Source organism: Hakea prostrata, chromosome 9 (genome assembly GCF_041222555.1).
Source record: "Hakea prostrata isolate BN-2017 chromosome 9, UWA_Hpros_2, whole genome shotgun sequence".
Classification (NCBI taxonomy): domain Eukaryota; kingdom Viridiplantae; phylum Streptophyta; class Magnoliopsida; order Proteales; family Proteaceae; genus Hakea; species Hakea prostrata.
In genome coordinates, this window is record NC_142608.1 from 6,533,297 (window position 1) to 6,548,663 (window position 15,367).

Below are 15,367 nucleotides of genomic sequence, written 5' to 3' on the forward strand. Positions count from 1 at the left end.
AAAAAATGCATATTGTATGAACAAAGTAGTTATAAATCACTAGGAAAAATGGCTACTAACAAAAAAAAATCACCAAGAAAAATAAAAAAGAAATGAAGTATTCTTAAAACACCTCATGCCATTAGCATTTTTTAATAAATATCACAATTTAAACATTTCTCTGTTTTTCTTTTTTTTTTTTTGGGCCCCCTTTTTATTTTGAGATATATTTTTTTTTTTTATTATATACCACAACCCTTTAAAAAAAAGGGGTCTCCCCCCGGAAAAAGGGGGTGGGGTTTTTTTGGTGGGGGGGGCGGTTCTTTGTCCCGCCGTGGTATTGACTAAGCCAACCGTGCCGGCACTTAGCACTTTCTTGCACTAAGTCAGCCTAAAACCCAGCTAGAGAGAGTAGAAGAAAGCTTAGAGCTCAAAGAGAACCTTGAGAGAACTTGTATTGCTCACTTGTTTGATGCTTTGTACAAATGAATCCCTCCCCTATTTATAGGTGAGGTAGGATACAATGAATGGTTGTGATTTGTACAAGTGTCTAGAATCTAATGGTTAAGAATATTCTAGTGGGTCTAGATATTTCTAGGGATATTTCTAGAGACAAGATACTTTATGGATGTAGATTCCTCTAGAATCTCCCTCCCTTCTAGAATGTGGGCTAAGTGTAGCCCATTAGTGTTATTTCTAAGTTGGGCTAGCACATGTGTGGCCCATGAATATTATACCATTGGGCCTATGATAAATTGGGCTGTGTCATTCTCCCCCACCTATTCCGTCGACGTCCTCGTCGTGTTTTCATCGTGGAACCTCCTTATATATTCTTGGAACTGCCACAATGCGTTTTCTGGTTCCCAACTTGCTTCGCTCTCAGGCAATCCCTTCCACTTCACCAAATACTCTCGACTCGGAGGCACCCCACGTTTGCGCATTACTCGATCCGCCATTATATGTTCCGCCTCCTTGTCATAGGATGTTGTTATGCTTGTAGGTGCCCTTGTAGAAGTCCCACGACTAGGATCCTCCGCATCTCCTTGGTAAGGCTTCAACATACTTGCATGGAAGGCAGGATGGATCTTGAGCTTTGGTGGGAGGTCTAGTTGGTAGGAAACCTTACCCACTTTCTTCACGATTTTGAACGGGCCTTCGTACCGACGGACCAGTCCTTTGTGCACCTTTCGCAAGGACTTGAATTGTTGGGGTAGTAACTTCACCATGACCATGTCCCCTATTGCGAAGTTTGCAGGTCGTCTATCTTCGTCGGCCCACTTCTTCATCTTCTTTGTGGCTTTGTCTAAGTAGGACTTAGCCACGTCCAACCTTTTCGCCTTGGTTGTAGGCTTTTGGGCAACTCGGGGGGCATCACGTCCTTGAACTCCTCTAGAGTTCTCTTGACCTCCTTTGGTCCGGCTGCCTTGGGGACATCCTCCTTGTCTTCCAAGAGTGCCGCCAAATGTGTGACTTGCCCCTCTTTGGCTCCCTTCTTCAATTGCATGGCCGAAAGAAGCTTCGGCCCCTCCTTAGTCCCTTGTATCGTTGGGACCATACAAGGTGCTCCTTCCTCCATAATGCACACCTTGTTTAAGAATGGCATGGGTACGACCTTGACCCGTGTCAAGAATTCCATGCCAAGCACCAAGTCGAAGTCGTCCATTGTCACGACCGACAAGTCCACGGTGCCTTTCCAAGCCCCAATTGTCATCTCGACTCCCTTGGCAACTCCCTCGATAGGGCGTGCCTTCGAGTTGACTCGCTTTAAGGCTCCCTCTTTCCTTGCTCGTTTTGAGCCCCAAACGCTTTGCCTCCTCCGTTGAGACAAAGTTGTGTGTTGCCCCGTATCAACCATGGTCCTTGCCATTTTGCCGTTGATACGCACCTCTACGTACATCAACCCCTTTGTTGATGTAGGGGCTTGTCTTCCTTGGCCTTGATAGCACCAAGCCGCTGCAATGATCCCATGTGCACCTCCTCTTCATCCGTGTCTTCGAGGAGTGCACTTAGGGCCTTCCGTTTTGGGCAATCCCTAGCCCAATGTGGTCCATCACAAAGGAAGCACTTGTCTTTGGGCTGGAATTTCTTCTTCTTTTCTTGCTTGCCACCCTCCTTGTTCGAAGATAACTTGTTTGTGCCTTCCCTTGTGTGGTCGGTCTTTGACCCCTTCTCTCCCCCACCTTTGCCATTATTGCTCTTCTTGGCCTTAGACTCGTCCCTTCGAAACTCTATTAAGGACTCCGCCGCCGCTATAGCCGTAGCAAGATCTTGTACACCTCGACGTTGTAGCTCTTGCGAGGCCCAATTTTGGAGCCCATCCATGAAGTCGAAGAGAAGTTCCTCTTCGGTCATACTCGGGACCTCCAACATGAGTGTTGAGAACTCCTTCACGTAGTCTCGAATCGACCCCGTGTGTTTTAGCCTCTTGATGTTCTTTCGGGCCAAGAATGCAGCATTCTCCGGATAAAATTGTTTCTTAAGCTCTTTCTTGAAGTCTTCCCATGTGTCTATGGTGCACGTACCTCTTTGCATGTCGTTGTACCTTCGTCTCCACCATAGAGCTGCGGTCTCGGTGAGGTAGAGTTGCACGGTCTTGATCTTGATAGACTCATCCTCCATCGACGTAGCCTCGAAATACCGCTCCATGTGCCATAGGAAGTTGTCAACCTCCCGAGCATCTCTTGTTCCCTCGAATGCCTTAGGCTTTGGCACCTCCACCCTTGGTGCTTCACGCCACACACTCCCACCAATTGTGGTTCTCCTGCACGTTGCTACCTCTCTACTCAACTCATGCACACGAGCTTCCACCGCGGCGATCCTTTCCACCACTTGGGTTTGAAGAGCATCAAGCTGTTGTTGTTGTTTGTGCTCCATGGTGTTGAGAGCACCCAATAGGAACTCCTTGAGCTCGTCCATCCGGCCATCGAGCTCATCGGTCCTTTGCTCCCCAACGTCAAGGCGTTCCCTTGCCTCGGCCATCGCCAACTCCACCCGCGTTAGACGTGGCTCCATAGTTGCACTAACTTCAACAGACTTCTCCTTGCCCTTGCGCCTATCCTTGGTGGTGTGAGTCTCCCTCCCACGGTTTAGCTCCTCTTGTGCACCATTGAACGTCTCGGACTCGCTCGTCATCGTGTTTTCCCACACGCTTGACACACCCAACCGAAGCTCTGATACCACAAATGTCACGGCCTTAGTTATTGACTAAGCCAACCGTGCCGGCACTTAGCACTTTCTTGCACTAAGTCAGCCTAAAACCCAGCTAGAGAGAGTAGAAGAAAGCTTAGAGCTCAAAGAGAACCTTGAGAGAACTTGTATTGCTCACTTGTTTGATGCTTTGTACAAATGAATCCCTCCCCTATTTATAGGTGAGGTAGGATACAATGAATGGTTGTGATTTGTACAAGTGTCTAGAATCTAATGGTTAAGAATATTCTAGTGGGTCTAGATATTTCTAGGGATATTTCTAGAGACAAGATACTTTATGGATGTAGATTCCTCTAGAATCTCCCTCCCTTCTAGAATGTGGGCTAAGTGTAGCCCATTAGTGTTATTTCTAAGTTGGGCTAGCACATGTGTGGCCCATGAATATTATACCATTGGGCCTATGATAAATTGGGCTGTGTCATGTCCCTTCCTAATTTTGGAAAGTTTTAAAAAAATTTTAAAATTTTATAAAAAAAAAAAAAAAAAAAAAAAAAATTTTTTGTTTTGAATAAAGAGTATTATGAGGTTTATTAGTAATTTTATATGCAAATCTGAAAAGTAATTAATTATCATGCCATTTATATGAGATACATTACACCCCTCCTCTATCTCGTATATTTTCTATACCTTCATATATGGCTACCGGTGCATATATGCATGTTCAATGTTTATATATGTTTATATCTGTAAAATTAAACAAGGCGCCTTATTCTTGGTTCTCAAGCTCACAAGGACTCAAACAATGGAGCCCTATTAGCCGTTACTTGTTTTTATTGATCATGGAGATTTTATTGAGACTGCTTAATTGCGTTAGAGATGTGGATGCTTTTCGATGTATCAAAATTGCTAGAACTGCTAAAGAAATCTCTCATTTTTTTTTTTTTTTTTTGATAGATGATATTTTCTTACTTTGCCATGCAACTATTGAGGATATTTGTGTGATCACGATTGTATTGGACATTTTTGGTAGCATCAATGGTCAGGTTATTAGCTTGGATTAGAGTGAATCTTTCTTTAGTTGAAATGTTTCTGCAACCAGCAAATTAGAGCTCCAAGGGATTCTAGGTATCAAAGAAATTAACAGTAATACTATATACTTGGAATCCAAAGTCTTGTCTCTGAAGACAAAAACCAACAACTTGAAACCTTTGCTACAGAAGATGACTTTAAGTTAGTTAGATGGAAAGCCAAAACCTTATCCTTTGTTGGGAGAGTCATGCTCCTACAATCTATGCTTCAGAACTCTTCTAATTTACCACATGCAGTACACTATATTTACTAAAACCACTTATAGGAAGATGGATTCTGTATGCCAGCAATTCTGGCTGGGAAACACCAACATACGTAAACACCTCATTCTCATTGCTTAGGACAAATGCTACCGACCAAAGGATAAAGGTGGCTTAGGCTTCAAAAAGATAAAGCAGGTCAACCTTCTTCCTGAAACAAGGATGGAGACTTCTTAACAAACTTGACTCAATTTGGGCCAATTGCCTAAAGGCAAAATATTTCCCCAAGGTAAGAATAATGGTTCAAATTCTTGGAATAAGTTACGAAAAACTTTTCCTTATTTTGCAGGTATGGTCACTAGAAAGGTGGGAAATGGTTGTGATACTTCCTTTTGGTTTAATGCCTGAGTACCAACAATTGCAGATCACAGAATTGGAGAGGTTCACACCCATTTTCAGCCAAGGAAATCCAAGCTCACTAATGTGGTGAATAAGATATCCCACCTAGCCGAGGCTATCAACCAAACTTTCACCCCCACCATTGTTGCAACAATCAATGAATCACCCAACCTCTAAAAGAGATTCTTGGCAATCTCTGATTTCCCCTAATGGATGCTTCTCCATTAAGCTTGCTTATAAAGAATTATTGCGTAGACAATCTGCTCACTTGAATAACAATTTTACTACTTTGTGGAAAATCTTTTGGAAGATTCAAATTCATTCGAAATTTAAATGCTTTTCTGGTTTTTGATCAATGCAAGATTGCGGTTAAGGAGACACTATCCAAATGCACTGCAATTCAACATCATTGTATGCTATGCGGTGGTAGAAGCATCTATTTAAGAATTGTGACTGGGTCAAGCGCATATGGGCGGCCGGACCCTTAGGGATAAGAACAGAATCACTCCCTCAAACATTTGCTACAACTATGCTATTCATTATTCCATCCACCTTGATAAACCTATGTTACATTGGATATTCTCAATTTTGATGATCACTTGTTATGAAATTTGGTTGCCATGTAATGATGTAGTTTTCATCTAGAAATATCCCAATCCTACGCGGGTTATGTATTTTGTCTCAAATTAGACAAAAGACCCTCAACATCACCCTACATGGAATGATCAAAGAAATAATATCTAAAACGGCACCTATGCCAATGACCAAATTAATGTATACGTGAGGCACTTCAGGAAATTGACAATTAGAGTAATTCAATCTTATTGTGTGTAGGAGTCAAAAATACACAAAAGAACCGGACAAGCTGTTGTTGGGGGTTAATGGGTAACACCTATAGATGGTACTTATGTTAGGGATCCACATCTTCTGTAATTTATTTCCCTACTATAATTCCCTCGTAGGATTATGCCATATAGCATAAAATTCAAATTTATGGGTGGGTTTAAATAAAATTTAAATTTAGTTTGAATTGGGTAACCATTGGATTACTTAATGCCACATGGCACAATCCTAGGAGGGAATTGTAGGAAATTGTAGAGAAATGAATTAAAAAGGATGTGAATCCAATCTCTTAATCTAGCAATACATGTAACACAAATTGGGGGATAAAGGGTGAATATCAGACATCTGTGCTTGTAAGTTGTAACATAAATTAGTTCTCTACCACCGGGGGTGGTGGTCTAGTGGTCCCAAACTAACTTCCAAGTGGTTTGGTAAACCTCATGTCCTAGGTTCTAATCCCCTCTGCTCCTCTGTTTCTTGCATTGGACATTGTGCTCTTTGGCCTGAGCATGAGTCATACCGGTTTCTGTGGACTATACTAGGCCTCCGGTGGTGCTCCGCCGACAGGGCTAGTGCTTGCGTTGGTAGTGCACAGGACTAATGCTTGCATAGGTCGCACTCGATAAAAAGTCCGAACATTGCGTAGCGGGGGGCGCTACTGCGAACCCTCTTTTTAATTACAAAAAAAAAAAACATAAATTAGTTATCTAAATTATCTTTTCCTTTCAATCAAAAATAAAATAAAATGTACAAAATAGTTTTTATTATTATTATTTTTTTTGTTGATACAAGAAGAAAAAACATAGATTACAACTGAGATAGGTGGGATAGGTTATCTCAGATCCTAGGTTGTCTACTACCTATTGATTGTAATGCAATGATGCTGCCTACACTTACGATATTACAATGTTTTGGCATTGCGATTGGGGGATTATTTGTATTAGATATTATGGAGATGAGGTATAGAATTGACTCTAAAGGCCAAGTTTTGTGAAGGATTGGTAAATATTCCTTAATTTGCTCCAGATTGACCCATATAGAATCAATTTAAATAGCAGCTTGTTGGGCCTTTTCCAATCCACGCACTATTCCTTTGACAACTGCGTTAATAATGGTGCCACCATAGAATTTGCCACTCCAGCAATAGATCAATTGGCCGTGATGCACTACACCCCAAAAGTACCCAACCTCTTGAGCGAGAGGATGTTTTGCACCTGCACAAAAAATTACTGTAAGTCCCTGTGGTATGTTTCTTTGAAGGAGTAGATAAAAAGTATCCATATTTTCGATACTCCTATATGTGGTAATTGGAGCATTCTGACACTCCGGCGGATTAAGTTGCATCGCAGATCGCCAATAGTTAATATAATTTAAGACCTACAAGGGGTTTGATTGTTCATTTCTAAAAAGAATAGCATTACGCATCCGCCAAATACTATAGCAAGTTATGATTATTATGGAAAAGATCCACCTTAAGATTGGTCTAGCATTATGTGAGTTATAGAATAAATCCACACAAAAATCTTTAATGCTAGAGAAGGGTAACCGATCCGTAATTAACCCTAGAGGTCCTGTCACCCAAATTCTTCGTGTCCATCCACAAGCGAAAAAGAGATGCCAACTTGATTCGTTGCCTCCACCACAAAGCACACAGCAATCCGAAATTTGGAACCCAATTGGTAAGAACCGCATTAACTGGAATTCCTGCATGAAACTGACGCCAAAAAAATATAGTAAATTTCGGAGGGATTTTAAGTTTCCATAAAAAGGACAACCATCTTGTTATACCTGTTCAGATGTGAAAAATGAATAGAGGACAAAATAGTTTTTATTTTTTTAAAATTTAGATAACCCATGTACAAAATAGAGCTTAAAACTAAAATAAAAACATTATTCCACAAACTTTTGGATTTTCACTCCCTCCAATATACCTCCCCACACCCGCTGCGCGGTGTAGGAATGGTAGGCTGAGTTGTTCGACACTGTGCAGAAGTGATTCTTCCAATTTCCGACTCTGCAAAAGATTGTATTTTGTTTATCGATGTAGAATGGCGAAGAGAGCGATAGGGTCTGAACCAGTGGTGGGATCGCTTAACCCATCGAAGAAGGTAGAGTACAGGGTAACTAACAGACTCCAGGAAGGCAAGCGTCCTCTTTACGCCGTCGTTTTCAACTTCATTGACGCCAACCACTTCAATGTTTTCGCTACTGTCGGAGGCAATCGTGTATGATTTCTTATTCACTCTTCTATTCCATCTTTCGTTTCTGTTGGTTTCTATCATCGTCAGGTTCATACCTTGCTTAGTACATGTTAGTGTCTTGTGTATTGCTCGATGAAGTATCAAATAGATTTGTATTGGTGTTTCAGTGATATTGGGTTAGGGTTTCTCTTTAAATGGGATATTGGAGCTAAATGGTGCAATTTCTGGTTTTGTGACTTTATTCTGAAGAAAATATAAAATTTGGCGGCAATGTTTTGTTCACCCATCCAAGAGCTTCTTTGTGGATGGATTACCATATCTTAATGTGTTAAGAACATGACTAGAATTTGGTTTAGGTGGTTTGAATGACAAATTCTTTTGGTTGCCAGGAGGAGCATTTGATAGGTAATTTTACCTGAATCTAATATTGTGGTAATGATAATGCTTTTTCAGGTGACTGTTTACCAATGCCTTGAAGGAGGTGTCATCGATGCATTGCAGTGTTATGTTGATGAAGATGTAAGATTGGAAAGCTTTTCCTTCGTTTAGTGAATAGTGATTGCTTTGTTATTGGTGTATGTTCTAAAGACTACTTGGTGGTATGATTTGTTCATGGTTCAGAAGGATGAATCGTTCTATACTCTGAGTTGGGCTTGTAATGTCGACGGTTCACCGTTCATAGTTGCAGGTGGGATCAATGGTATCATTAGGGTCATTGATGCTGGAAGTGAAAAGATATTCAAGGTATAAATATACATGCAATTGTTATTGTAGTTGAATCTTACTACAGCATCGTAATATTGTTATTTTTATATTGGCGCTGGGAGTGATATTATAGAAGTTTTTTTTTTCTTCTTTTGCCATTGTAGTTGAATGTTTCTACAGCATTGTCATCGTGTTCATTTTTCTACCCATCAGAAATGATTGTATATTTACTTTTGACCAGAAACAACTGGTTCTTTTAATTAATTCCATGCACTCTATATTGTGGATTCAAGATCCATATCGAATCTGAACCCTTTATTCTTTGAGAGGTGTTTTTTCCCCTCTTTTCTTAGGGGTGCCCTGTGAAGCTTGGATTCTGAAATTGTCAACCCTGAAATAAGATCAGGTCATGAACCTAACCCCACACAGGATATCTATTATGTTCAATTCAGATTATTATAGCTGCAATTGCACCAATCAATGAAGGATTTCAGTAGCAGGGAATACACTGATTGAGTGCAGTCGAACTTGCAATAGGTAAAACACACCTGAAATGATTGAATAATAAAATAACATAGACAATAGAAGAAAATGGGTAAATAGGGTTGAGTCTATCAATCACTTCCTTGGGTTAAAAACCAAACCAGTTTACTCATAAACTTTGAGCTGTAGTCCAATCTTTATCCACTCAAATCCGATGCAGCTGCATGGTGCGTTAGGTAGTGCACCATACACTTGAGAGGGTAAAGGTCAAAATACTCTATGAGTGCGCCACCTGATGCATCACATGGGTGCACTAAACTTGAGATATAGTTTGCTGCTGTATTTATTCTGTTATTTTTTTGTATAGTAACTGAGTGCAACCAAAGTCTGTCAGCAGTCAATTGGCCAACAATTAAGCACTCCTAGAAGTAGAAAGTGCCAATTACATAAAACAACTCTATAAGATAGAAACTTCGCTATTATGATATACAATTCACAGCCAATGCATTACTGAATGTTATAGTATTGAATCATACAAGCTGAAAGAACCTCCCATATTCCCTCTTCACAATTAGCAATTGGCCTTCAACTTGATCTTTGAAAACCTGGCCAGGCTCCTATACTCCTATGCAATGTGGACATTATCTAAGGGTGTCAATCGGTGCTGTACCCGTTATTTGGTTCAATTTCAGTGCAGTGTACTTTTTGACAAGACAAAATCAAAACCTAATGAAATAGGAGTCAAACAAAATAAGAATCGTTTTGCATATTAGTGCTGTCTAACAGTTCTATTAGGTATTCATTATCTGATTTGCAACCTGTTTGTAGTGTGTGGTAGGACACGAAAATGAAGACAAGCTTAGCTTTTCAAACCCTATATATTTTCGTGTTTCCCCATTTTTCTGTCAATCTTTCCCACGCATCCTTGTTCTCATGCCTTTGTGATAACTAAAACATCATCCATGTTTTGCTTTCATGTTCTTGTTTCCGTTCATCTCCCCTCCCTTCGTAGATAAACAAGCTAATTCTGCTATTACCGGTAGGATTTTGTTAACCAATTCATCATTTCCAATTTGTACTTGGAACATGTATTACTATATATAGCTAGTCCCAACTACAAGACAATTTACATATTTTATGCTTAAAAGTATGATGCAAATTTTTTTTGCTTATTGAAATCATCAATTATATTCTATTAATTTACCAACCTGGTGCATGTACAATTGTTAGATTGAGAGATGCTTGTTTCTATTCAGTTTTCAGTTCTTGGTTGGTTTAAAATTGATGGTTTTTGGGTGCAAGTGAAAAATGAAGCGGAAAGAGAACCTATGGAATTAAACCTGATCGTTTTCTATGGTTTGATGCAGTTTAATTGTGAAGTCAGTTCTGGCTTTGGTATTCAGTTTCAGTTCCATTTTGACAGTCTTTTGTCTTATTAACTGACAATAGATTATGGGAAATATCTTCTTATTAAAATGCTGGCTGATCCTATCCCATTATGGAAATTAGAATACCCACATAATCTGTCTGGTGACTCTGATTGCTTATGATGTACTCCTCTTGCACATGGAATTTGCTCCATCAAACCAAGCAAGAACCACGTCACATCAGACCGATCTGTATATTCTGGACTGGTTTCTAGGCCTTGTACTTGTGGCTACACCCGAACTGGCGCCTGACGCCTGTGACCTACATCAATTCTCTCCTTCTAGTTTGGTGTTATCTTTGTATCTCAGTTTTTAGCCATTGGAAATGACTGAAATTTACAGCGTAGAATCCCTTCTTCTTCATCTTCACTCAGCCTGAATTTGAGAATGTTTTATTGGCTGCTTTGATTCCTACCTCCAAATATCTAATTCTGGTTTACTGCTAATTTAACATTCTGGTGTACGATGTCATCAATCAACTGTAGAATGGATCTTGCTTGAACCACTTCTACATTAGGTGGCCATGGGGCCCACACAATCTGGACATTTATCTCCTCAACCAACAATGAAGTATGGGAAATATACTTGTTAATTTGCTGGTTGATATTCTATACAAGTTGTGAAATTTTGATCCCCATGCAGTCTTTCTGATCACTTGATATACTCCTTATGATTGAAAGTCTGACCCTATGGAATGCATTCCATTGGACCCACCAAGAACCAGTCAGACCTTGGATGTCTCTCACAGAAGCTGAGTTGCATGGAAATTCTGAACTGGTTTTTGGGCATTGGTTCCTTCAGTTACACCTGCATTCTGGAGCCAGTGATCTGAACGAACCCCAGATCCTTATTTTATATTTTCTCCATTTATAAATGGAGGCCCAAATATCTAGATGCCAGAAGGGGGGACAATAGGAGAGAGAGAAAGAAAGAGTGGAGGCCCAAATCCCTGTAGAATACATCATGCATTGTGTAATTGAGGAAGCAGAATTCCTTCTGAGATGCTTCTATGCTTGCAGAATTTTGTTGGACATGGGGACTCAATAAATGAAATCAGGACTCAAGCATTGAGACCATCAATTGTGGTCTCTGCAAGCAAAGTAAGGAAATCCGATTTGCTATAATTGAGACATTTTTATCATGCTTGGCTTGTAGTGTGTTGGTCTGATATTTTGATACTGGAACAGGATGAGTCTGTCAGGCTATGGAATGTACATACTGGGGTATGTGTCTTGATATTTGCCGGAGCTGGGGGTCATCGAAATGAAGTTTTGAGTGTGGTAAGTGTTGTTAACGTACCTATATCCTGTCTTTTTTCTTCCTTATATATTTGTTTTGAAAGGAATCTCCAATGTTACAGGACTTCCATCCTTCAGACATATACCGCATTGCTAGTTGTGGTATGGATAATACGATTAAGATTTGGTCCATGAAAGGTAAACTATCTTAATTGACACTTGACGAGGCTGATCTGAGTCTCTGATTTTATATTGCTTTTCTCAATTCTGTAAGAGGGTGTGTAGCTAATGTAAGGGTTAATGCTACCTAAACACCCCCCACCCCCCTCAAAAAAAAAAAAAAAAAGCAACACACACAGAGGTTTGGCATGAAACACATTTATCCATTAGAATTCGACTCAATGAAGTACAAAACTTATTTAAAATACAGGCTTATGCAATCATGACATTTACCTTTTAATTCTAACACCCCCCCCCCCCCCCCCAAAAAAAAAAAAAATTTTAATTATGACTTCCGACCATTTTCGTTTTTCGTTTTTCCTTTTCATACTAGTTTCAAGAATTATAAACCATTGATTAATGTCATTTTAAGGTTTTGCATCTGAGAGACTGAATGCTAAATCAGCACCAACATCATGTCATCATGCAGGGAATGTTTTTAGAGTATAATACTTTCTTCTCTCAATATTCTGATTGTTAACTTATTAAACTTGCTGCAGAGTTCTGGAGATATGTTGAGCAGTCTTTTACGTGGACTGACCACCCGTCCAAATTTCCCACTAAATATGTGCAGTTTCCTGTGAGTGATGATGAGTTCTATTCTTCTGTACTTTTGTTTTTACTTTTGTAACTGATGCAGCCTTTATTGCTACAGATGGTCGTAGCTTCAGTTCACTCAAACTATGTTGATTGCAATAGATGGCTTGGGGATTTCATTTTATCAAAGGTGAACTATTGCTTGAAATAAATCTTCTTTTCTTGCTAAGTTTATCCTGTCCAAGTCATATTGAAGAAACGAGGGCCCATTTCATTAATTTGTTTGTAGCATATCTGGCATTTCCTATACTTGTGATGCAGCACAATTGCAGAAATTAGCTTATTTGTGGAAATAAATCCTGGTTGTGCCTTTAACCTGTGGTTTTTGTTGTAAGAGTTTGGAAAACTAGTTCGTTTGACTTTCTAAGTAGTAGACAGTTTAGGAATATGAGGACTGATGCAGATCTGATGGTCTATCAGAGGGGGATTCAGAAAAGGCAAGCCTAGTGTGGCCTAGTGCATTTGGTCTTTTTAAGTCTGCCTTAATTTACCTTCTCTAATGTGTTTTAGTGCTTCTCGCATATTATCACCTCGCCGCCCCCTTTGTAATATATATATATAAGTCAAACCTCACTCACTTTTATCTTGCAATGCAGAGTGTTGACAATGAAATTGTCTTGTGGGAACCAAAAACCAAAGAGCAGATTCCTGGTGAGGTTAGATTCTCCTCTTTGCATCAATTCTCTTCTGACCTGTCAAGTGCTCTTTTCATGTCTTCAATGGATTTGTTAATCCACTGCTTTTTCAGTGACCTACAAGATTAATAGTTTTACATTGTCTTTGACTAGGGAGCTGTAGACATCCTTCAAAAGTACCCTGTTCCAGAGTGCGATATCTGGTTCATCAAATTCTCATGTGACTTTCATTACAATGCAACAGCTATTGGTAAGTACACTTGTCTTGTGTGTGTGCTTTTTTTTCTTCTTTTCTGTTTCTGTTTCTGTTTCTGGGGGGGGGGGGGGGGGGGTGTTAACTCATATACCCAGGCAAAGGAAGGTTCAATTGATGTGAAGAATGAGATCAATCAATCCATCAAAATGGGAAGATTAGTGTATGTTTGATGTTATTGTCAGGTAGATGAGGGTGGACCTTGGGGCAACAGTCAGGCTGCTCCATTGTGATCTAATGGTTGTGAGTTTGAGTCAGGAAACAGCCTCTCTGCAAATAAGGCTGCATACATTGTGACCATCCCCAGACCCACTGTGGCAGGGGCCTTGTGCACTGGGTATATGCCCCTTTTTTTTTTTTGTTGTTTTGTAGATACATCTTTGTTGAGTTGAATTCAGTTGTTTTCCTGTAATAAAGCATATGTTAAGAATGATTAACCATTCTGATATGCACATTTCCCTGGTCAGCACTAGGCTTTCCATATGTAGTGCTCCATCATAGGAATTTCTTGTGCTAAAGTGGAGGTTAATATTGTATGTGATTATCAGATTTAGGACTTCACGTTTTTTTGGTAGATATAGCCTCTTGGTCTGATGAGATGCTAGTGTGCCATCAGTATGACGTTGACACATCGTTGTATTTTCACTCTCTTAATTACTTTGGAGGAGCAACCTTTCAATTGTGAATTTCACTGACTTAATGGTCCACACTAAGTGTCATGTTATCTGTGTTTTCCATGTTTTACATTCACATTTAAAAGAAATTCAGCTAATGTAGTTCTCTTTTACCAGGAAACAGGGAAGGCAAGATCTTTGTATGGGATCTCCAGTCCAGCCCCCCTGTCCTCATAGCTAGGTATGCTTAATTTCTGTGACATAACTGTTATATTTTTTAGTCCCCTCCACCCACTTCTTCCCGCCGGGTGGGGTGGGGGGGGGGGGGAAGGAACCATTACTACTGTTATAAGACCCACCAGTGCTCTATGATCGATTGGGCATTCACGTCTTCAAGTTTTGGCTGAACTGTCAATGTTTCAGGCTGTCCCATGTGCAGTGTAAATCTCCAATCAGACAGACTGCCATGTCTTTCGATGGAAGGTAAATCTAATATTTAGTTTGGTGGTTAACATGTGTACTTCCTCTTCATGTAACAAACCTGTTCGAATAGCAAGGCTAGAGTAATCAACCTGTTTTTACCTATTGCAGTATCATCCTTGGCTGTTGTGAAGATGGGACAATCTGGCGTTGGGATGCTACTGCTTCTCCATAAGCTTCCCAGATGACATAACCATACCTCTTACATAAGAATCTTAAACAGTTTGGTTTAAGGATATTCTGGTGTTGGAATTCCCAGATGACATAACTGTACCTCTTGCATGATGATCTTAGACGGTTTGATTTAAGGAAATCTGATGTTGGGATGCCACTGCTCCATAAGCTTCCCAGATGACTTAACTGTACCTCTTACATTAGGGTCTTAAAACGGTTTGGTGTAAGGATTTTTGGTACACAGTTTCAACAGTTTTGGTTGTAAATTGGTTTGAGTGTTTTCTTTAGGCTCCCTTTTTAATTTATTGATGTGATGTAAACTTAAAAATTGAATTGATTTGGTTATTGTTGTCTATTTTCTGATAATTATAAGGTAATATTTGTGTTGATGCATTATTTTTTATTCAGAAAGTTTGTATTTTTCATTTTTCCACCCCTTTCTATATACAATTGGTTTTAATGGGTAATCAGCTAATGGACTCATTTGACATGTAAATGGTAACAATTTTGCCTTAGCTATGCGTGTTGGACTTTTAGAAGCTTTGGGAGATGGTCATGAATATGTGGAGCTCCATTCAGATTGCAAGGAATTAATCAAGTTAGTAGTGAATGGGTCCACCCCCCTCCATATATTCTTCCGATACTCTAGGATATAAGGTATATAGCTTCAAAATTTCTGCATTT

The 15,367-nt window shown here is 39.8% G+C and overlaps 2 protein-coding genes across 2 annotated transcripts; one reads left to right on the forward strand and one right to left on the reverse strand.

Moving 5' to 3' along the window:
- Positions 1-758: 758 nt before the first annotated feature.
- On the reverse strand, positions 759-1,265 carry LOC149004330 (uncharacterized). The gene has a single exon (XM_089168609.1). The coding sequence runs from the start codon at positions 1,263-1,265 to the stop codon at positions 759-761; it is 507 nt and encodes a 168-aa protein (XP_089024735.1).
- Positions 1,266-7,562: 6,297 nt separating this feature from the next.
- Positions 7,563-15,153, forward strand: FIE (Transducin/WD40 repeat-like superfamily protein). Its single transcript, XM_089167640.1, has 13 exons — positions 7,563-7,882; positions 8,312-8,377; positions 8,480-8,602; positions 11,493-11,573; positions 11,661-11,753; positions 11,834-11,909; positions 12,431-12,510; positions 12,586-12,657; positions 13,124-13,183; positions 13,316-13,412; positions 14,207-14,270; positions 14,453-14,512; positions 14,621-15,153. Exons 1-13 carry the CDS (start codon positions 7,706-7,708, stop codon positions 14,682-14,684), a joined length of 1,113 nt encoding a protein of 370 aa, XP_089023766.1. The 5' UTR covers positions 7,563-7,705; the 3' UTR covers positions 14,685-15,153.
- The last annotated feature ends 214 nt before the right edge of the window (positions 15,154-15,367 follow it).